This window comes from Ictalurus punctatus, chromosome 6, assembly GCF_001660625.3.
Source record: "Ictalurus punctatus breed USDA103 chromosome 6, Coco_2.0, whole genome shotgun sequence".
In the NCBI taxonomy this organism is placed as follows: domain Eukaryota; kingdom Metazoa; phylum Chordata; class Actinopteri; order Siluriformes; family Ictaluridae; genus Ictalurus; species Ictalurus punctatus.
In genome coordinates, this window is record NC_030421.2 from 27,841,387 (window position 1) to 27,865,797 (window position 24,411).

General features: G+C 39.0%; 1 protein-coding gene across 6 annotated transcripts in view; it reads right to left on the reverse strand.

The window, feature by feature from the left end:
• pard3bb (par-3 family cell polarity regulator beta b) overlaps positions 1-17,673 on the reverse strand; it is a 320,254-nt gene extending 302,581 nt beyond the window's left edge. For 4 of the 6 annotated variants that reach the window (XM_017470650.3, XM_047155924.2, XM_017470649.3 and 1 more), the window contains exons 1-2: positions 17,387-17,673; positions 16,603-16,774 (exon numbers count right to left, since the gene is read on the reverse strand). In XM_017470650.3, the coding sequence (XP_017326139.1) occupies positions 16,603-16,719 (117 nt within the window). In that variant the 5' untranslated portion in view covers positions 16,720-16,774; positions 17,387-17,673. Of the gene's footprint in view, positions 1-16,602; positions 16,775-16,941; positions 17,002-17,386 lie in introns of all 6 variants that reach the window. The other 2 variants (XM_017470647.3, XM_017470646.3) reach the window with 2 other exon arrangements.
• Between the last annotated feature and the right edge of the window lie 6,738 nt (positions 17,674-24,411).

Genomic DNA, 24,411 nt, shown 5'->3' on the forward strand with positions numbered 1-24,411 from the left:
TTTGGTTCAGATGGTGTTAAGCGTGTGTGGCGGCAACCAGGTGAGGAGTACAAAGACAAGTGTGTCTTGCCTACAGTCAAGCATGGTGGTGGGAGTGTCATGGTCTGGGGCTGCATGAGTGCTGCCGGCACTGGGGAGATACAGTTCACTGAGGGAACCATGATTGCCAACATGTACTGTTGACGACATGTACTGTTGACATGTACAAGACGACCACTGCCTTGCTAAAGAAGCTGAGGGCGAAGGTGATTTACTGGCCAAGCACGTCTCCAGACCTAAACCCTATTGAGCATCTGTGGGGCATCCTCAAACGGAAGGTGGAAGGTCTCTAACATCCTCCGGCTCTGTGATGTCGTCATGGAGGAGTGGAAGGGGACTCCAATGGCAACCTGTGAAGCTCTGGTGAACTCCATGCCCAAGAGGGTTAAGGCAGTGCTGGAAAATAATGGTGGCCACACAAAATATTGACACTTTGGGCCCAATTTGGACATTTTCATTTAGGGGTGTACTCACTTTTGTTGCCAGCGGTTTAGACATTAATGGCTGTGTGTTGAGTTATTTTGAGTGGACAGCAAATTTACACTGTTACACAAGCTGTACACTCACTACTTTACATTGTAGCAAAGTGTCATTTCTTCAGTGTTGTCACAAGAAAAGATATAATCAAATATTTACAAAAATTCACACACTTTTTATGTGTGTGTGTATATATATATATATATATATATATATATATATATATATATATATATATATATATATATATACACACACACACACACACACATACACATATATAACCACAATTATTTCCTTAATGTTAAATAATAACTACAATTATTCACAATCCTTCATCTTAATTTTGCACTGAATAATCTACTCTCTCATATTGAGTGAAACTATTACAGTGAAACTATTAAAAAAAAAAAAAAAAAAAACCCCCAAGGCTGCCTATAATAAATACAATGACATTACTGAACATGTCGCTGAATACAGAAATATTCTGCACTTTTCCAGGAACACTACTCATTAACCTGCTGCAAAAAGGACAAATCCTCCCTGAGCACTTTACCAATATTTCTCATTAATTTGTGATATCACTGGCATGGCATTCAAGATTTATTTTATAGTGAAATTCTGAGTTAATGTTTTTCATTTAAAATGTCTTTCATTGACATGTTCATTCCTTTTCCTTGTTTGGGTTTCACTACATTACCCACAACCCCACTGACAGTCAGAATTAATGCTGCTTTCGTGGTGCCATGTAAGTAGTAATTTGCAAGTCGTTTCCCTCCTCGGCATGTGCGACTTGTAAAGTGGAAGAATAACAAGGATGCCTACTCTCAAGTCTATCCGTGCAGAATTTCACAGAGTTTTGTTTGTGATTGTTGTGGCGAAAAAATGCTTGAATTTTACTGCGGCTTTTATTAAAAAAAATAATAATAATTAAAAATTGGGAGGCAATTTGGAGTATTTTTTTGCACATAACTACATGAACTGGCGAAATTACAAGTGAACGAAATTGTTTCTCACAGTGATGTTTGTTGGTAAATGAGACCTTTTAGCAGTACTCATGTTTGAATTGAGGACTTTGGGTAAATGCTCGTTATAATGAATCGTTGCAAAATCACAAAATCCTGGAGGGACTGGAAAGTGTGCCTTATGCTCGCTTTGTGAGCTCCTTAAAAAGCTACTTTAACTACACGTTGACAGTTACAGGCCCGAGTGGCTATTGGTTCTGATCTACTATAGTGAACTTCAAGCATTCATGCAGCATATGATGCGCTCGTCTCAAAGTTGCAACCGGTAAAAGCTAAAGAAAATGCCGCCTCAATTTTCAATTCCTACTAGTCAAATCAGGGTCTTCTAAACTACACGTTCTTTCCCTTGTTTTAAGGAGTGGACCATATCCAAGGGTAAGTGGAATGCAGTAAAATTCTGAACAACATTTGTTGCCTCCACTACTTCTACATTGGATTAGTCATTAATATGACACTGAACATCAATGGAAAATGTTGAACAAGAAAAGATGCTGTTGCTCTTTTGTTAAGAGCCAACAATGAAATCTGACTGTAATTGCTTAGGTTTTCCATACGCCAATTTCACAAGGTTCGGCCGTGTAGACCTACATCCGCAACAGTTACGGTTAATGCGATTTCTATGCTGAGGAAAAATGGAAACATACTTCACTGCTTCGCTCTCCACCCCGCCACAAATCAGACTCGAGGACGTTAGCCGAATAGTTGTACAGCACTCTTCTGCTACAGAATCAAGGCTGAGGAAGGGTTATAAATAGTTTATTCACGGTTATCAAGGTAAGCTGACAACTAGCTGCTACCGTCACTTGTAGCCGCTAGCAACAGTGGGAGTCGTCGTTCACAATACGTCCAAGAACACGTATTAAGAAAGTAAACTGGGTCAATTTTGATTTGATGCTGACTTTAATATTGTTGTGTATTTCTGCTTTATTTTACACCCCTAATTCTACTCATAGGCTTGTTAGTACGGTGCTTAATGACTTGAACTGGGTGGGTTAAATAAGACAGACAGAGTGGTAACACTCTAGCAGCTAGTTGTTCATTGTTTCGCACAACTTGTAAGAAAGAAAACTATTAACCACGTTAGTTCTGAGTATTGCACGTCATATCACAGCTTATTAACACTTTACGGTAAAGAGTAAAAGACACACAAATACAAATGCACATAAACACAAACAGGCAGGGGGGTGTGACCCACAGTCATGGTCCCTGACGCTAGCTTCCAAACTAGTTGAGACGTCATTTATGGCCATGGTCTTCGGGGTGCACACATTTATTCCTAGTAGAGCTCTCAAAGGCAGACTTCACTGGAGGTCGTTCCATTGAAAACGACAGCGACAACCTTCAGAGGAGAACTTCCTTGAATGTAGTCATCAGCGGGGAAATGCTGACTAAACACAAACGTGCTGCCTCTGAGAATCACCAACATCGGCCCTTCTTCTTCTTGTTTTGAATTACTGCAGTGAGGCACACTTCGGAAAGACTTGTTTCTGGACACAGTCCTCGCTATTACTGGAAGTCAGATCACACGGCGGCGGTCATTCCCAGAAGCAACAAACCAGGAAGTGTGAAATTGGCCTATTGTAACTGTGCAAGCGATGTCCCCCTGTGATCTCGGAGCAGTACACAACTGCTATCTTCACGGGGCAATGAGGAAAAAACAGCACCAACCAATAAATTAGCATTGAAAATGCAAAGCACTTCAAACATTTTAACATTTCAGGTTATAGTTTTCCTTTAAGTTGCAGTATGTCTGTTCTGATACAGGAAAAGTAATCAGTGATACAGAACACATTAGCAAACATGAAGGGCATTGTTATTTTCATCAGTAGTTTCTCGACGCAATAATAATCATTATCGTCACCATTATAATAATGCTTTGTTGCCAGATCTCCTCACGCTGCTAACTACTAAACAGCAGTCTGCCTCCATTCCATATCCAAATAACAGTGGGCCGGTTTCCTCCAGATACCACGTGCCCGGTTTGGAACTCTTGTGAGCAGATGCTAACTGACTGAGTTTCTGCAGGGAGGCATGCTAATTGTTTTTTGGGCTGGCTGTGAGCCAGGAGTTTTGATATCATCAGCCGGTCTCGCTGCCAGCTCAGCACTCGGGCAGCAGGCATTCCTGAGCATAATGAAAAAACAGCAACACAGCTCCAGCCTACGTTCGCCTGGGTAATTAAGTGGCCCTTTTACACAGCCTGATAACTTCCTGAGTGACTCCCGAGTACTTCCTCCACTTTCTCTTCTCAAGGCTCTGGCCTATGCACTCACTGCCTCTTGTGCTTTCAGTGATAATATATACAGTTCCTCCCCTCCCTCATACCTTCGCAGGATTTATTATTTAGGTCAAGGGTGTGGGCATTTTGAGTTATGTAACATACCAGATTCAACTCATCAGTTACGTAGGAAGGCCTTTGTGTGCTAAATGTAGTGTGCTAGAAGAGGGAAAACCCAAGACTCTGTAGGACCTTGGGCCTTCCAGAAACCGAGTATTGTACTTCTGCTCTTGGCCAATGTTGCACAAAAATTTCTCAAGTGTTACCAAACCTAATAACTACACAGAGTTACCAAGCCCAGGAACATTCTTCAGAAGTTTGGCTCCACATCAGTGGTCTTATCTTTCCCCCGAGCAGGACACTGACGTTCCTGGGTCACTGGGAACACCTCTCTAAATATATCAGCGCAGTGAATTAAAACAAGATGGAGTGCAATCAAGAGCTACAGAAATTAGAAAGCCAGCCCATAGAGCTATAATTCCAGGCGTAAGAAGCCATTTTAAAAAAAAAGGATTGAAGATTAGTGCAACTAAATCTAGGCCAGTGCTTATTTCACTTTAATCCTGGATCACATTAAACACATAATTACGTGGATGCAGCTACAAACGTCTCCAATTACCATGACACAAAAATGAAAGTTTAAGAGTCTGTGAGACTTCAGCAGCTCAGGAAGAAATGTGAGCTAGTGTAGAATAGGATCATGGGGAGAATGAGAGCAGAGCATGACGGTGGCTTTAAACAAGGGGGTCAAGCTCATTTTAGCTAACCGGTCATGTTATACTGTGACCCACTGTCAAAATGGACAGATAATAAAAATATAAATAAATGAATGAATAAATAAATAAATGTGACCAAGAACACATCAACAACAACTTTTCAGTGTGTTCACTGATCGCCATTTATCCGAATTCACACTGAATGCACAAAAAAATGAACACACTGCAGTTCATTAGAGAAAACAAAGATTTCCTCATTCTACCATATATACATAAAATATCTACAATATTGAAGTGGGGGGAATCGTACAGTGGTGCTTGTGAACCCTTTATATTTTCTAAATTTCTGCATAAATATGACTTAAAACATCGTCGGATTTTCACACAAGTCCTAAAAGCAGACACAGAGAACCCAATTAAACAAATGAGAAAAATATTGTACTTGGCAATTTATTTATTGAGGAAAATGATCCAATGTTACATATCTGTGAGTGGTAAAAGTATGTGAACCTTTGCTTTCAGTATCTGGTGTGACCCCCTTGTGCAGCAGTAACCGCAGGTAAACGTTTGCGGTAACTGTTGATCAGTCCTGCACATCGGCTTGGAGGAATTTCAGCCCGTTCCTCAGTACAGAACAGCTTCAACTCTGGGATGTTGGTGGGTTTCCTCACATGAACTGCTCGCTTCAGGTCTTTCCACTACATTTCTATTGGATTACGGTCAGGACTTTGTCTTGGCCGTTCCAAAACATTAACTTTATTCTTCTTTAACCATTCTTTAGTAGAACACCTTGTGTGTTTAGGGTCGTTGTCTTACTGCATGAGCAACTTTCTCTTGAGATTCAGTTCATGAACAGAAGTCCTGACATTTTCCTTTAGAATTCACTGATATAATTCAGAATTCATTGTTCCATCAATGATGGTAAATCGTCCTGGCCCAGATGCAGCAAAACAGACCCAAACCATGACACTACCACCACCATGTTTCACAGCTGGGATAAGGTTCTTATGCTGGAATGCAGTGTTTTCCTTTCTCCAAACACGTCTTATTTAAAAGTTGCACAAGGGGTTCACACCAGATACTGAAAGCAAAAGGTTCATATACTTTTGCCATTCACAGATATGTAACATTGGATCATTTTCCTAAAATAAATAAATGACCAAGCATAATATTTTTGTCTCATTTGTTTTAACTGGTTTCTCTTTGTCTACTTTTAGGACTTGTGTGTATGTCTCAACTCCATGACAGTCCGCAAAACTATTTTAGATATTAGACCACGGATTCAAAATTTATCTGGCCAGTAGGGTTGACACCCCTGCTAAAAAAAAAAAAAAACACCACAAAATCTAATTCACAAGTCAGGAAATGCAACATAATGAGCAATGAAAAAACCTCTTACACCAACAAGCCAGTACAAAACAAATCCAAAGAATGAGCTGATGGGGACGGATGCTAAGCCAGGCTTGCATACAGACTGAACTACACGCTAATACTCAAACACCGACTTAAAACATTAGTCCTACGTGACACGTCCGCACAAAGTTTAGCCTGCTTATTACACCCGGTTAATCAATTTAAAATGTAACAGCCTCTCATTATCAATAAGTTGCTAAACATTTACGACACCAGATGGATTCATTAATAAGTAATGGTGTAATTACAGTTCTCCAAGACTTAATAAGACAAAATGAAACCATTAAGGGCAGACTAATATTCAGCTAGCTGAAAATCGTTTTCAAAGAGCCAAGTCACATTATATAACACACAGGAAGATGATAAACCACACAGACCTTAATGTTATTGCCATGCGGACGGTTGAAATCAGCCTAGATGAATCGGGGAGCAGAAATGCATTGTGGGTGCAGCTGAAAGAATGGTATTTCATTTGCATGAGAAGAAACAGATCAGTGAACTCAAGGGACCATCAGGCACATCAGAGACAGAAAAACCACACACGCTCTGGACTACACAAAAACAAAGCTTGCATAAGAAAAATGGTTTTATATTTTGAAGATGACTTGCACGAAAGTAACAACACTTTATGAATTTTTCTAAAGATTAAATCATTTGGAGGGAATTCATTTGAGTGCACAGATGGGTCAAGGAGAGAAAATCGTCACTGCGGTAGTTTTGTCTCATTATCTGAAACAAACAGTGGTGCTGAAAGACTCTGGAAATTATAAGCTAGGATAGAAAATATGACTGGCAAGTGTTATTGCTTTTATAATAAACTATAAAAGCTTATTACGTTCTTCTACTTCAGTTTACCAAGGGGCATTTGCTTCATTTTACAGACCTATTTCATGGATTTTAAAAGGGATAGCTTATATTTGTTGTGTTAGCCTAGTCTATTTCAATAGTTGAATGTAATAACTGAGCATCAACCACCGTGCTTGACTTCATGCTCTGTCTTTGCCAATTCCTCAGGATTTATAAGCCATACTGGTTTAGCAAGAAGCGTGAGCCTCGTCTCTAACAATTTCCAAAACTGCAATTTGTTTGTAGATGGGTAATCCCAGCCTGGAGTTTTTGAAACAAAGAATGGCAGCATTGAGTGAATTAACTTGGCAAAAAAAAAAATAAGTTAAACAGGGTCAAAACGTACACTGTGCTCAGGAATACACCTGAACTGACATCAAATTGTGCCACCATTTGATTAAATCAGCTTTGCATTATTATCCAATATTTACTATTCATCTAGGATCCTAGTAGATGTTAATATCAGGGTACTTTCACACATCTTAGCCTGATGGTAAAGTCCAAAGCCGAGAAAAAATATACATTTAGTTTGTTTGCTAAGTAAAGTTTGAAGTAAATGAACCAAAAATAAATGAGCAAATAAACAACAACAACAACAACAACAATAATAATAATATTATTATTATTAATTTTAGCCATGGAGTACATAGAGCTGAAAACGGTTCTGGTCAGAAATACGTTGACAGAAATGTAAACAAGTCTTTGCCAAGTGTAAGTAAGTCACAAAAAGGATCAGAGCATGGAAACTGTGGAGCCAGTGTTTAAAACATTTTTGTGCCTTGCATCCAACATTTATTTTCACTTTTTGTTTGTTGGACCTAATATCCAGAACACATGGTATTTCTACACTGATACAGCTCTGTCCTTTGGCTCAGTTTCTGCCTCGCAGCTCTGTTTCACAGGTCGAATCTACAAAAAAAGCAAAAAAAAAAAAAAAAAAAAAAAAAAAAAAAAAAAAGTGTCACTCACAACCCAATATACACAACATGTTTGGTTCACTTCCTGCTGTTCAACGACGAAGTGCTTTCTCACTGCAATGAAACCAAGTTTGCTTGGAACCGGACTGACGCCACCTCACTGAAATACTCCTGGAGCGGTTGTTTTGGTCTACACTCAAGTGTGACTGCCATGCTTAAACAAACTGCACTGAGGGGGGAAAACATACCAGGGTTCGAGTCAAACCAACTAAACACTGCATGTAAAAGCACTCTTGGGCACCTGACTGCTTGACTTCATCCAAAATGTGAACTCGCATTAGCACAATATTTGTTCCAACATGCCAATTAAGACGCCTAGTTTCTGAATTTCACTGCATTTCACAGAAATTACAGAGGAAAAGGATGACACTGTCTGTAGCATGACGCTGTTAAAGCCAGGATTAGTGTTCTCTGGCCCTAACTATCCCCTAGCACATTGCACAATCACATTACATTCATGCAGAATCAATGAAAAAAAAAAATGGTAAAGTACTGATTACTGTCCTACCATCAAGTACAACTGCACACAGGTGACACTCATATGCCAGACGAGTGCGTGGTTGTCATTTGGAACGCAGAGAGAAAAACAAGCTAGTGTTAGCTATTAAGACTGAAAAATAATGGCACTTTTCAGCTGAAAAAATAAAAACAGTGAGGAATGACAACGTAAGTGAGCAAGAACCGATAAGGAAGAGTGCCAGCACGTCACTAGTTCGGAATCGGCACTTCTGTTTTAAACAGGATGACCATCTCAATCTCGGGTTTAGTGCAAAGGGTGTTGAGCAGCGATGCTTTTTAAGTAAAGTGTACTTGTTAGAGTGGTTTACTCGAGTAAATATGAAAATTTATCATCATTTTCTCTTCTAAATATCAAATATCAAACTCCCACTAAATGTTGGTATTTAAGGGGGGTTGTGTGGCCTGTGGTTGTGTACTGAATTTGAGAATGTGATGATCCCTGGTGTACACACATCTATGTCTAATGGCGTGTTTTTGTGGAACCGCTAAATCAAGCAATGTATTATTCATTATAGAAAAAAACCCACATCTTCAAAACAAGTTTTGAACAAACAGTTAACAGTATGGAAGCTCAGCACGACTCCAATCAAACTGCCAGTCTAGCGCAATATAATCAAGCTCAATGTATTCCACAGAAACACTCCTGACTGAGCAAGAGTATGTCATGGTGAACCAATCACAGCCGACATGAAGCTAGGCGGTGTGTCGCCTACATAACCGTTAGGTCGACTAAAGGGTTCACCGTCACGATAATTACACTGTCGACTCATCGTCCGATACATGGGCATGACCTCGATCGTTTCTGCTCACCTCCATATCGCCCATCGTGTTTACATGCGTGATTGCTTACGTAAGAAAGAACGTCCCGACATTTTAACCTTTCGTGCTGCTTCTGTCCTCTCGTCTGCTCTGGGGCTGTCAAATTCAAATTACAAATATTAGTCGAATTTAAGCTCAAATTGCCCATTCAAATGCACGAACTGTGTGCGTTCGAATTTAAGATGTGCAGCAAGCACTAGCACTGATTTTAATTAAAACATACTGCTGAAAAAATGACGCAAGATATTAACAATGGACTTGCGATGTTTTTTTTTGAAGAAAAATCTAGAAAGAACAGTCCTAGTGATTCAGATAATCCAGCCAATGTCTGAATATTCCTAAGAACTAAAAGTTCATTGCTCTTTGAAAGGGTGTGCTTGCATTATTGTGCTATTATAATATCATATCAGTGGCATGAAATGGTCTTAAAATAACAATATCGTCATAATTTATCACAACGGGACAATACATCAACGAAAGTCGTTGTCGTGACAGTCCTAGAGTAGACTGTTTAGTTTGTTGTTTTTTTGTTGTTTTTTTTTTTTACACTTCACTGTCTCCGATTAGGACAGTAGAAAGATTTAGACTAAGTTTATGTATACGATTTAGGCTAACCCAGCATTGTGAGCCTGACCTGCTGATGTTCTTTCCATTGACCAATCTTCCCAGCAGATAAACTATATTTTATTTACTGCAACACCCCTTGAGAAAGCTTCTGCAGCGATTATGATGATCGAACAAGTAAGGAATAAAACACGACGAGGCACGCTGCTAGAGAAAGATAATCCACGATGGGGTGGTGTGGTCCAAATCACAGCTTTTGTAAAGCATCTTAAAATAAAACTTTATACAAAGATCATGATTTTAAAGATTTCAGAATGTTTCTCGTGGCGCAAGTGATCACAGTATCCACTTTAGATAAAATGATTCATTGCCTTCTTACACGCGATTTACAGAACATGATTTGAAGTTAAAGTTAGAAAAATTGAATCTGAAATAGTGAATTTTTTACTGATTATTTTCCCTCCTAGACACTGTTAACATTTTTGAAGACAATGTAAACGTATCATCGGTTTCATTTTAAAGGCATTATGCGAGACTATTCTGCTGCGAGTTTGTTAGAAAAACCTATATTGTGCTACATATTCATATGCTGTACAAAAGTATGATATTTTGTCATATCGCCTACCCTTAATCCATCATGGCTTTAAACACTCAAAAGATCGTAATAAAGTGATTCCACTGTTTCTCTTAGAAACACAAGTACGCAAGCATAACAGCATGTGACATGACGTGAAAGAAACGCAACATTAGACTTATTAACAGTATTAATGAAGCTTCAGAAGAAGGCTGGGGGCATTTGTTACAGCCAGCTCGTATATATTATACTACACTGCCTCGTAACGGAGCAGAAAGTGTAATGAAAACAATATTTCACTTAAGATCGATGGAAGGGTTTAGCCACGACTGATGGATCATACACCACCATAATGTTTCCTATTAAAGATAATGTGCAAAAGCAGTGCCAATGTGCTGCGTAGCACTACCAGTAATAAGGTTTGTGTGTCAAATGTGTGTTGGGGTGGTGGGGGGGGTTGGTTGGGTGAAATGGGATTGAAAAAGGGTGAGAGAGAGAGAGAGAGAGAGAGAGAGAAAGAGAGCAGGAAAGGGAAAAATTCAAAATTAAGTCTGAGCATTTGTAATAGGTGGAGTGAAAAAAAAAAAACTGCAATTGGGGTGTGTGGGAATTATAGTCTATGATGTGTGTGTGTGTGTGTGTGTGTGTGTGTGGTCTCCTCTCTGTGACCCTATATAAGACAATCTTCATAGACTCGTATCAGACTGTCCTGTAAGTGAAGCCCAGGAGATAGAAGGCAATCACACTCCTCTAAACAGCTCCATCCATCGAGTCCGATTCCGGCTTGTACATCACCAGCCCACACACCGAGTCCAAGTCCACAGGGACTAGTGCCCAATACAGACCTGCTGCAACATACAAACCCTGGCGAAAATTATGGAATTACCACACTTCGAGCATACTCATGCAGCTTTTCTACTTCTGGGCAAATAAACAAATCACAAATATGAGACAAAACTATTTTTGTTTACTAGCTGAACATTCTAGCTTCGTAAAACTTAATTCGGACTAATTAAACGAATTTATTTTAATTAATGGCATTTTTTTTTCCAAATCACAGGGTATCTGCACTTCAAATTGAATACTTTTTAATTCCATATTCATGAACACTTTTAACCCTGTCCAGGGTGTACCCCGCCTTGTGCCCGATGCTCCCTGGGAGAGGCTCCAGGTTCTCCATGACCCTGAAGAAGGATAAGCGGTATAGAAGATGGATGGATGGAGAACACTTTTAAGACCTGCACGTCACTTCAATTATGCTACACGATACATCTGCAATAATGGATTGTGTTCGTGCTTATACATCCATTTCTGGGTTTAAGTAAACTACAGCAGGGTAAACGTTTATAGAGGTTTACGGGAGACCAGAGCAAATATCCTTTTAGTATTACCATTTGCTCCAACAGGGAAAGAAAAAAAACCTCCAGTATTTCCTTCCCATGACTTTCCAAGAGAGGGGAAAAAATAGAGAGACGGATTACAGCAGTCAGAAAAGATGTCAAATTTACCATCACTCCCTCAGCAGCTTTATTAGAAACCCCCCTCGCAGCAGTGTTTACAAGATTTTTTTGTCATTTCATGCCAGGGTAATGGAGCAAGTAGTGTTATAAATGTACATAAATTTTTGTAAAGAAGAATATATTTTAAATATTATGTATATTTAATCTTTGCTATTTTGTAATATTACTACTGCACTGAATAATACTTAATAATAATACATTTTTATTTGTGGTACAAGTAGTAATATAACAATAGAATATATTTCTGACTTAAATCTCTTTTATGCGTTAGACCTCGTGGCCTTCATTTTAGCGGAAAACCTCCATTTTTTTTTTAGAATTCTTTAAAAAAAAAAATTAATACAATTTTAAAATTCACTTCTCATTACCAATCAGGCGAAATGCTGTAAACCTCTGCCCCTAAAACGCTTGAGATTACGCAAACATAAAACCAAAGTGAATCTGGCACGTGTTGTGTCTAAACGCCGGTTATAAGCGACTCACAGCACAGTCAAAGGTGAGGTTGGCGTGGAGCGGCGTTTCCTGTGCACTGAGCCGCTCTGAAACACGGATGAGCCGCACACGGTCACACGGGTTTACCATCTCAAACAGCGACGAGCCAAAATAACGTCTAAATCTACTTTACGGTTAGGTCAGGGGTCTGCAACCTTTACTATCAAAAGAGCTTTTTCTGGCCCTTCTACCAACAAATAAATTTCATCTGGAGCCGCAAAACCTATTTGTCCCTTAAAATGAAGATGACACAGCGTATAAAGTGTTTATATGAAATTATAGAACAAAAAGAAAACTGTTGACATTTTACTGCTGTTTTGAACTGTTATAACAAAAGGAAAACACCAAACTCTTATGAAGAGGAGAAAAAAAACAAACACTGGCATGTGTAGGCCTACTCTGAAATAAAACACAGCTCTATGCAGGCCTTTTTGCGATCCAGAGACTCCTGAAGTAAAGTCACAAACCCCTTCTGTGCTCCTCTCTAGGTACAAGGTGCCCCATCAGTAGCCATACTCCCTGTGGGTGGTGTTTATTCCTCTGACCTTTAAACAATTCACCACAGCATCACAAATGCCCCCCCTCCCTCAATGATTCATCTCCAGCTTGGTACTATTCAGCAAAGGCTGTGTGCTTGTTTTGGAAATGTCTTTCAACATGACATGTTTTGATGTTTGCTAATTTCTCTCCACATATCAAGCACACAGGTATACCAGCATCGTTGGCAGTGAACGCAGATGCACCTGTCCATGCAGAATTAAACTCTCTATGATTTTTTTTTCTTTTTTTCCTTTTCCTTCAATCCGTGGTTAGTTTACCGGGGGGTCGGAAACTGAAGATTAGCCACAATGCAGGATGTGCTGCATATTTTTGTTGACAAAATATTAAAACACTTTATTTTATTTCAGTGTCTTAGTACCACCTCAAGCTCCAAAATAAGAAGTGTTCCCTTTGAAAAATATATATATAAATAGTTGTTATTTATTTCCATATTATTATTATTCTTTTGCAGAAGGGCTGAAGAGCCGCAGGTTGCCGACCCCCGGTTTAGGTGTTAGTGCTGGTTTTAGATTCTGTATCATTCATCCCATTACATTCATTTCTTACAGTCCTGTCACAAACACTGACTCTGCCCATTTGTTTTGCTGTGCATTTTCTATTTTCAAGGCATATCGCTTTTGTTCTCCATCCTGACGCTTGCCATCTTCCTTGGTCTACCCGCATGTTTTCCTTTTATAACCTTCCAATTATGTTTATACTTGTACCAAATTTTAGACACAGCTGACTGGGAACATCCAAACATCTTTTGCCACACTCCGTGTTGGATTTCCTTCTTGAAGGCGTTTTATAATCCTTTCCATTGTTTCAATTGAAAACTCTCTTGCTGGGACCATGTTTCCTTTCAATTAGTCACATCCAGCAGCTCGTTAAGGTCTGTAAGCACTCTGTTTTAACTTCCATCATTTTTTCCTCAACATTGAGCGATGCTATCATTTTTTTCCCTCTACTTGATCTGGAAAAAAAAATATGCGATTAATTAAAATTATTTCATTCAATTTCATATCTTCAGCTATTACACAAAATTTGTTTCATGCCATATCTGTGATTTGTTACTACGTAAAAAAGACAGGTGAACATCCTCCAAGTGTGGCGATTCAATCGTTGCCAGGAGTAGTATAACACGTACACAAACAAGCCTGGGCACAAGATGGCACGGTGACGTCGATTGATACAGTGGCTTATAAGACAGCTATACCCATGGGCTCTCATACACCACCCCAACCTATTTCATTTCATTCATTCATTCATTCATTCATGCAGGAGGAGTGCAATACCAGCATACCAAGCCCCATTGCAAACACACAATCTTGATCCCCTGCATAATTTAAGCATGTGGTGAGCAAGCAATACTGTGCAATACAGAGTAGCCTTAACACAACATACCTACATCAGCAAAAAAAAAAAAAAAAGGAGAGAAGCATGAAGGCAGCTGCTCGGCCCATCAGTCAAATTGCCAGCTCTAAAGACAGAGCAATAACGTGCAATATTGCAGGCTGAGTAAATCTCGCCGCAACCTACGATCTCATTTCCACCGGTGCCCCTACAGGGGATGCAGGATAAGGTGCCAATCGGTTATTATGGTCCAGGCCACAGGCTGATGCATAAAGAGAAAGAGAAAGAGAAAGAGAGAGATCCACCTCCAGAGGAAAGAACACGTTGCTGTTATTTAAATAACGGAGCCAGTATACATTCCAGCAGCAATGGGCCAGAGCTCTAATGAAGAGTCATAGGGTCAGGGCTCTGAAGAAACCATGGCCTATGCTCTTTATCCTCATTTACATTGAACACAGTGTGAGAGAGAGTAAGTCGCACGCATCCATACCATCCCTCCTTTTACATTACAGCATGTCTGCATTATATTCACATCCGACTGCATGGGAACCCTGTGTCACGTTTTACTACAAAGAATAAAGGTCAACGTTCTTTAAATTCAGATGCTGAACAGAGAATACAAGTTCACTTAAAAGGTCCATAACCGGTTAAATTACTGATTAAGATTCTAATTGAAAAATATGACTTTCCAATGTGCTGTTGTCAACCTTGTGGGATATTTTAACCTCCAGTAATGGAATGTAGACTTTACAAGCATAAATTAGCTAGCATACGTTTAGTCAAGCACTTCGGTCTGACAGCTCCGACAGTAGTGCTGGCTGTAAGTCAAATCACAGGTTTATAAATACTAACGCACTCATTCTATTGTTATGGTTTCTACAGTAACACATCGTCCCCCAGAGACTTGTATGCTGGACGTTCAACATAACACAAGCCTAATAATAAACATGGAAAGAGAAAAAAAAAAAAATCATATAGTCATTGATATGGTAAAGGTTTCTGTAAAGAGAATACTTATTTCACGCTGATGGAAGGAGCATCAGGATGTCGTAGTGGTCAGTAAGGTTTCCACTAGGGGAAAGTCTTGAATACAAAAGGAATTATGCTTTGTGGTTTCTCAATAACACGAAAAGCTGTGCGCTTTTTTTTTTTTGGTCTTTTTAACTACAAGAAAGGGGGCAAACAGGAGGCTGGTGACTGTTTATAACGCAAGTGATAACAAGAACCGACGTAAATGAAACAATCTCATGACGTCGTTCGTTAATAAATAAATAAAAATATCACTGACAAATTGCTGTGGTACAAGAGGAATTAAACACTTCAGGATGTGCTCTTATTGGATAATAATCATGGTGCTAACAGTAACTATGCTTTGCCCAACCCTGTCGCTGATAATTCTCCTATAACAGCATACCACTTTGATATGTTGACTGAGAAAACTAATTTTGCACCAGATTGCAACACTAAGCCCATGTTGTCTTAAAGCAAGGCAAAAATCATACAGGCTACGCTTACATCGACAGCAGTAATCTAATTATTGACCTTATTCTGAGTAAGACAATATTGTGATTAAGGTGTTTACATGAGTCCCGTTTAGAATACTCCTTTCATGTTCAGGTTTTACATGTTATAGAGGATAGATCGATTAACGGCACACGTCATCACGTCCCCGCTCCACGCCGTCCGACGTTCCCTCCAGAATTTCACTTATCAACACACAGTTCATCTTCGTTATGGTACCGTATACAGTTTTGGGTGTTTCAATTTTAATTTACGAATGATTCAAGAGCAGTTAATTATTTGTTATGCTATACACTGCAAATGTGCAAATAGACGACTGCTTGAGGCCGTGGGCTGCGTCCCAAACCGCGTACTTACCTACTATATAGTAACTGAAATACATGCATTTCTCCTACTATATAGAAGATAACTACGCTGTTTTGGATGCAGCCGTGTTCTCGTTTGCCGTCAAACGGTAGAGCACTGCCGTGTGTGTGTGTGTGTGTGTGTGTGTGGCCTGTCGCACAATACGGTGAAAACTCGTACACGACGTTAATAGTGTGATTAAGGTGTGTACATGTCTGTAATGCACGTCGATAATGCGACTAAAACAGGAGTACTCTACACGTCTTAATTCCATTTGTGTTTCCTACGAGTATGACTTTAGTTGGATTAAGGTAATAATAAATTTTAAAAATCGCAGTTTACATGGTAGTTTCTTAATCAGAGCATCGTCTTAATCCGGTTAATATTGGATTATTGTTGTCCATGTACATGTGCTGATTGTGACAATCAGGATTGACTCAGTTACTGTGAGGATCTTGGTATCAGATATCGTTATCAGGTATCATGTGATGTTGGTAGTATCGGGTATTGTCCGATGTTGGTATCATATTGAAGAAGAGGAAAAAATGGGAGCAGTACATCTCTAATGAAACATGTCCTCTTACCTGTTCAAGCAGTTTCTTGTATCTTTGTGTGGCTTGGTGAATGAGGTCACGGACAGTCCAGCCTTCCTTACAGGGCACCACCACACCGGTGCGGCCGAAAGTGACCGTTACCTTCATCGTTAATCGCAAAAAGGTGACACGAGCTGTTTTTTTCTGCTGATTTCACCAGGAGCTGCATTCAGAAAGACAACAATCAGTACTATCTTTACAGCATCACAACAATTCAATCACTTTCTCTCAACATATTACATGTATATTATTCAATTTAACATCATCTTCATCCTAAATGTGAACATTTACAGCATGCACAAATACCCAACAATACATACTAATACATACTAATAAGAGGAATATGAAGGATCAATTAAACTCCACAGGGTCCTTGCTCAGCTGTGGTGCCTAGACATCACAAGAGTGTAAACTTCAGAAATTGGTTTGTTTTTCAGTCATTAAACATTCAGAAACATAACGTGTGCTGTTTTTCTGTTTGAGAAACAAACGTTAAAAAAAAAAAAAACACTTTAAATAAACTTAAGGCAGAACAGCCCGCGGTTTAGCTGGAGAGAGATGCAGGAATGCTAAACTGGAGGCTGGATGGAAAGATGGAGAGGGATTAGCAACACGGCTAGCTAGCTCCACTAACAGCTCTCTCTATTTCTTTCCCTACATGAACTAAGCTTGCTTTCTCAAGCAAACGTCAATGTGCGGGAAAACTTTCATCAGAAAACCTGTTTTGCTTCTTTTTCTTAACTTAGCTGAGCAGTGAAATCCGTAAAGCGCTTACGTTGGGGAAAGATGGAGAGGCAAAGCGGCTTATATAGCGGCACAAAAACCCCCTCTGATCCGCGGTGCTTGGCTATCCACCAACTATCATCCTCTATTATTCGACCTTTGGGAAAAAGTCCAACTGTCCCATTTACACCAGCAGAAACACGTGTTTACAAACGGCTCCCATTAATCGCGGCTTTGTTTCTGCATGAATATTTTCTCTTTGCGCAATTCCGCTGTTCTTCCCGAGACTCCGCCGCCGCCGCGGTGCCAAACTTTACTGGGCCGCGCTGGAACTTTCTTAAAGGGCCAGTACACATTTCCCTCCTCACTCCTCTGCTCCTCACGCAGTAGATAAACTCCTGTTTTCAGCAAGAGACCCCTCTAACTGTACGATAAACCCAATGCACCCTTCAGTACAGATTTATAAACATTCATTCATCTTCATTTATCACTTTAAGGTAAATGGTCTGCACTTATATAGTGCTTTTATCCAAAGCGCTTTACACTGTCTCATTCACCCATTTACACACACACACACACACACACACACACACACACACACATTCACCTATTCACTCATACACACACATTCACGCAGGCACTCACACACATTCACACATTCACTCACACACACATTCACACATTCACTCACACACACATTCGCTCATTCACTCTCACACACACACATTCACACATTCACTCACACACACACATCCACACATTCACACACCAGTGGTAGCAGAGCTGCCATGCAAGGCACTAACTTGCCATTGGGAGAAACTTGGGGTTCAGTGTCTTGCCCAAGGACACTTCGGTATGTGGAGTCATGTGGGCCAGGACTCAAACCACCAACCCTACGATTAGTGGACGATCCACTCTACCAACTGAGCCACAGCCGCCCCCTTTATTTATCACTTTATCCCAACTCCTGACTTTATCACGTGTTATCCTTCTTTATATGGCCATATGTGCTTGTTGAACATCTCATGTTGAGTCCCACTTTGCTGTTATAATATCCTCCACTCTTCTGGAAAGGCTTTCCACTAGATTTTAGAGCGTGGCTGTGGGGATTTGTGATCATTCACAAATGGGCTGTAACCACCATAGACATTATTATTATTACCAATAATCAGATATGGCCAAATTGTCCTGTCCAATATTTGATATTTTCAATGCTGCTCTGCTGCACTCAATTATGCACCACTACGGATGTTGTTAGGATAACAAAAAGTTAGAAATAAATCAATTCTTTTAGGCTTGTCTGCCTCGGCAGTCTAGCAACGCTCGGCAATGTCAAAATGTTTGAAATGGCCAATCCAATCAAAGAGGGCGGGGCTTAACTGTTCACAGAGTGTGAGGTGAGTGCACGGTGGTTTAGTGGTTAGCACATTTGCCTCACACCTCCAGGGTTGGGGGTTTGATTCCAGCTCTCCTGATGCTGCCGGGGTTTCCTCCGGGGTACTCCGGTTTCCTCCCACAGTCCAAAGACATGCATGGTAGGCTGATTTGCATGTCCAAAGTGTCCGGAATGTATGAATGTGTATGTGAGTGTGCCCTGCGATGGATTGGCACCCTGTCCAGGTTGTACTCTGCCTTGTGCGCCATGCTCCCTGGGACAGGCTCCAGGTTCCCTGCGGCCCAGTAGGATAAGCGGTATAGAAGATGGATGGAGTGTGAGGTAAGATGTAAGCTAAGTAGCTAAAGTTTAATATTTGACAACCTCCACGTGTCTATGTCCTTGTCAGGTAAGTGATCAAAAAGTTAAAAATGAAAAATCATTTACTTTCCCGTGTGTCATTCCAAACCCAAATACTGTTACATATAACATAAAAGAAGATATTTTCCCCCCACTCTTTTCCACTCTATTACAGCTCTATTCCATAAAATTGCAGAAGATAGTGATCATGAGCTTTAAAGGTGCACTATAAAGGCACCATAAAAACTATACTCCAAGTGGCCATATGAGAGCTTTGTGTCGTATGGACTGCTTTTCAGTATAGCGGTGTAAACATTCTTCAAAATTCTCCTTTTGTGTTACACTGAAAGCAGCATACAGATTTGGAACAACTTGACAGTGAGTCAATAATTTTGTGTAAGTAATTTTGTCTAGCTAGCTGACACAGACATGATGATTTACAGAGATTTTATGACAATAACGATAAAAAGACAATAATGAAAAGGCAATCTGGGACAGCAGAAAAAAGGGCAAGCTGACAGGAACGGGAAAGAAGTTAGCAGTGTGTATACACAGTGGAAGTTTTGTAATTCATATTTGGTCCGCTCTACTGTTTGGAACATATTATTCACTATATATGTGCATAATAAGAGGAAAGGCCTGCCTGGGGTAGAAAGTAAGCAAATCTGAAATACAATAAACCATCTAATCTAACTTGTTTTTGTATTGTAATACATACTGACTTTACTGTAGTTATTTTGGTCCTAAATATAAAGGTCTTGCATTGTGTATATATAAATAATGTATGTATAAATAGTTGGACCTTTATTACATCGAGAACTAAAAAGGACCATTAAATTTATGACCCCACCCACACCAAATGGTTTGGTTCCCTGAAAGCATACAAAGACAGCCTACAAAATTGCGTGCTTACAACTTGTGTACCAACAATTTGGGGAAGAACCACATATCAGTTTGATGGTCTGGTGTCCACAAACTTTTGGCCATATAGTGTATAATATAAAGTGATAGTAATCTTTATCCAAATAGATTACTGTGGAGTGAGAATTTTAAATATATCTGGCCTAGATATTACTAAGCATCTAAAGATTGATGCTCTGGTGTCCACATACTTTTGGCTATATAGTGTATTGTAATACGGGGATGTGTTTTCCGACAAAACAACTGATGCTATAAGTATACACTACGTTTAGTTTTCTGCTCGAGTCATTAAGTTCGCAGTAATATAATACACAAAATAAAAGTGTCCTGGTCTATTGTTGTTGTTGTTGTTGTTGTTGTTGTTTTTACGAAGATCTGTGGTAGGATACTTTGATAAGGAAGAACAAAACATTAGAACACAAAAGCGTATCCCAGGAACACTGGGCATGAGATGGGAATACACCCTGGATGGGATGCCAGTCCATCACAAGGCACCATGCACACACCCATCTACACTTATTCATGCCTGGGGGCAATTTAGCATAGCCAGTCCACGTACTGGAACATTTTTGGTAGGTTGGAGGAACCCGAGGAACCTAGAGGAAACCCACAGACATGGGGAGAACATGTGAAACTCCACCCAGACAGTAACCCAAGGTGCAGTATGAAGGTGCAGTGTATACGTTTATAAGAATTGTAATAATATACACTGAAAAAAAATGTAAAATGTGGTTGGTTAGATTTATGAAAAAAATATTATGTATGGCTTACATACAAAATATTAAGTTGCTCATCAAAACGTGATTTCATTGCTTATGCTAAACTTAATTTAAACAACGTTCTTAGTAATTAGATTGAATTTATAACAAGTGAGCGGATTGCAACCTTGGAGCGATCCTCAGCTCAGGTGAGAGTGCGGAGTTTGATTGAATTCAGGCCACTGAAAATACATGATCAAATCACGTTGGATGTACGAAAAAGAATTATGTTATGTACTGTCCTCTTTCTCAGTCACACAACACCACAGCATTAATGATTAAAAAAACGTTTCTCAGGTGTTCTTGAATAGGTTAGAGTTAGCATTCTAGCTTCCAAAAGGGGTACTTGGATTTTTTTTCTAAAAATAAAAATAAAAAAACATCAACATGATGTATATCGTAATATTTTAGGTTACTTCAACTACTTAGGTTACTTCATGGCTGCCAAGCTTGAAAAAGTAGAGCATTATAAACAGAACAGAGAACAGTTATCACATTAGAAACCTATGTTTTGGTCCAGTGTAACCAAACTCATGACGTGATTTAAAGTTCTTTTGTCAGGTGTCGTAATTCTTCTTCTTATCTTTGCACCCTTGATGTGTCAATAAGTACAAGCACTACTGAAAAATGGCAGCATTTTCACCTCACAGCTCCAGGGTCTGCTGTCCCTGAACTCGCTCTAGTGTCTCTCTGGAGTTTCTGTGCCTGTTCTCCTTGTGTAATTAAACTAGTGTAAACTAGTGTAATTATGTTAAACTAGGGCTGGATTTTGTTATTTGTACTTGTGCACTATGAGTGCTCTCTGAAGTAACGTAACTAAAACACATCTTATAGGCCTGAGCTGAAGAGGATGCATCAGTTTAAGGTAAGTGATGCATGCATGCATGCAAACTAATGGGCAATAACAATGGCAGTCTGCCAGCTAGTACTGATTTCCCATCGTAGTTGACGAGGTCTAATGAAAACCCTTTTGGCCAACTAGCCAACAGGAAGAGTTCATTGTAATCTGCTTATGCTGTAATTTCTTTTCTGGGTCACCAAGTAACACTGCCTTGCTTAAAACCATTAATTAGACCCTGAAGTGAAAGTAATTCACTATGAGGTTACAGCTGAATAGCTGGAAAGTGGCCTATAAAATAATCATTTGCAATTTTGCTATCATAGATGACTCTAGAATGACATTTAAACAACCGTAATGTACCTCCCTAAAGCTTCCGTATATTCATATTCAAACATTTAACCACTGGTAGCAAACACACAATTCTTACCATATGCTGAATATGTAATTAAGCAAAAGTGTTTTTATTAAAATCTCTTGCTTGTCTAATGTAAGTTTCGGTGGTTATACTTTACATTTTTTCTCTGTGACATGCACACAAACAACCGTCCAGTGCATTTACTGGAAGAGGCTGGTCATCTCTATGCCCGTCCTCCCATTCACACTCACTGCTTATGACTGCTTCCCAACAGTCCCATCCTCCTCTGTGTCAGCCCATAGAGGAGCACATATTTCTTAGTTTTAACCCAACTAGCGTCATGTCTTTTATTGTGAATGCCACAGATGGGTGGGGTTTGTATTTGTATTTGACTTTCTATAAGTGCTGGAATTAGTGATATTTTTAAGGGTCTAGTCAGAAATTCCTTGAAACCACACATGAACTATGACTTTACTAAAGAGTGTTTAGAACATATTCGCTCTGGCTGAAGTCTGGCATAGGGCTTTTCTGCCTATAGCATACTTTGACACCTCTAGTTTAAGAAACTAGAAATAAATATATTTCACCAAATATATAAAAATAAATATATTTCACCAAATATATAAAAGTAAATATGTTTCACCAAAACTATATGGAAATGTTTTTATTTTATTTTAAATATTGCCTAAGCTATATTCCTGCAAAGATCATGCTGGTAAGGTGCCACTGTAACAAAGGCACCACCAAAAATGTCTAAATTGCTAGCTACAGTAAGGGTGATTTCTCCACACAGTGAATGTCAGGCTTTGCTCAAGTTGTTGGACAGCTACATGCCAAAGTGAAATGGACATAAGCCTAACCAAGATGCCAGCTGTCAAAATGTCTGTGATGCTCCTGTGCCTCAGTCGGAATGGAAATTTTAAATACAATTTCCTCCCACTTCTTTGGGGAATGCTAGAACTTGGGATTGAGATACATGCACAAGAAAAATATCTCCATTCAGAATAGCACTTACTTTTCAGAACTACAGTAGAAAATGTCCAGATGTAAGCATGTGAGGAGTTTATTTATATTTGTTTGGGAATAATAATTGTACTATTTAAGCTGGGATTTCTTAGTGTCATTAGTTAAAAATTAAGAGAACTATCATTACTTATCCCCTTAACACTTTAAGCTTTCTCATTAAATAAAAACAACAACAACAACAACTATTTTTCTAGGTTTTGGAGGGTGCTTGTGGAAGTAATTTTAATTGTACTCTTTACAAATCTCAGACATCCAAAAGATATATTTGTTGTACTGACAAGCTACCAGTCAGAAAGTGTGCCTCTGCATTTGAACTTCATTCATGATTAATAGCAGTTCTTTTACTTTCAGCTAAAATATCTTACCGAGTTGTTTTGTGTGTACGATGTATTAAAAGATGTGTTTAGTTTACTGTGCTCAGTTTAACATTAGTTATTTTTAATATTTATTATTTTATATTATTATATTATTAATTTTTTTTTATATATTTATTAGTAATTTTTTTGTAATGGGTCAGTCCATTTCAAGTGATCCAATAATTGCAAATTTGGTTGCTCAACTGTTTTTTATTTTTCTACTTATTTATTTATTTATTTTTTGAGTAATTACCTCTATGTATTGACACCACAAGTTTTTTTTATTTCCCTTACTTTTGGGGTTGAATATGTTTGGTGTGGAACCAGATACGAACTTGAAATTTTCACAGAAATAAATCCTCTATGGTAGCATTCTTCTGTAAAAAAAAAAATAAATAAATAAAATAAAATAAAATAAATAAATAAATAAAATAGTGAGTTTGAGATTGGAGGTAAACTCTGCAGGACAGTGGACCTTTGAGGGCCAGATTTGAAGAACAAGCCTGATCTATGGTGTCAGTACAGGTGTATAGTTGGTATGCGTGAATAGATTTTATCCAAATATGTAATTACACTGTTTAGTTGGGTGTTTTACAAATGAACAGTATAAGTAACTCAATAGTTACTTACTGCTTTTATCACAGGAGAAACATCACAACTCTGTTTATGACACTGTTCATTTGTAAAACACCCAACCAAGACCCTTCCCATTATAAATTCAGACTAAAAGTGGAACTGTGAGCAATCTTAAGCATTACATTTGGACTTAAGTTCTAAGCCTAAGGAACAAAAATGTGCAAAATGTTTACATATGTCCATGTACCTTGTAATGTGCTCTAGAGATCAGTTTTTTCTCCAAAGAGCTAGGACCATGTGTGTGCCATCACACAAAGATGGCCGTTGTAGATAAACCAAGTTAAAAAAAAAAAAAAATTGGTGGTTTTGCAATGTTCGATACACTCTAAAAATGCTGGGTTATTTTTTCTACCCAAAAGCTGGGTTGAGCCTTTTGGGTTATTTAATTGGGATATTTTCTCAGTCTTGGGTAGTTTTTGGATAGTTTTGTTTAACCCAACCGCTGGGTT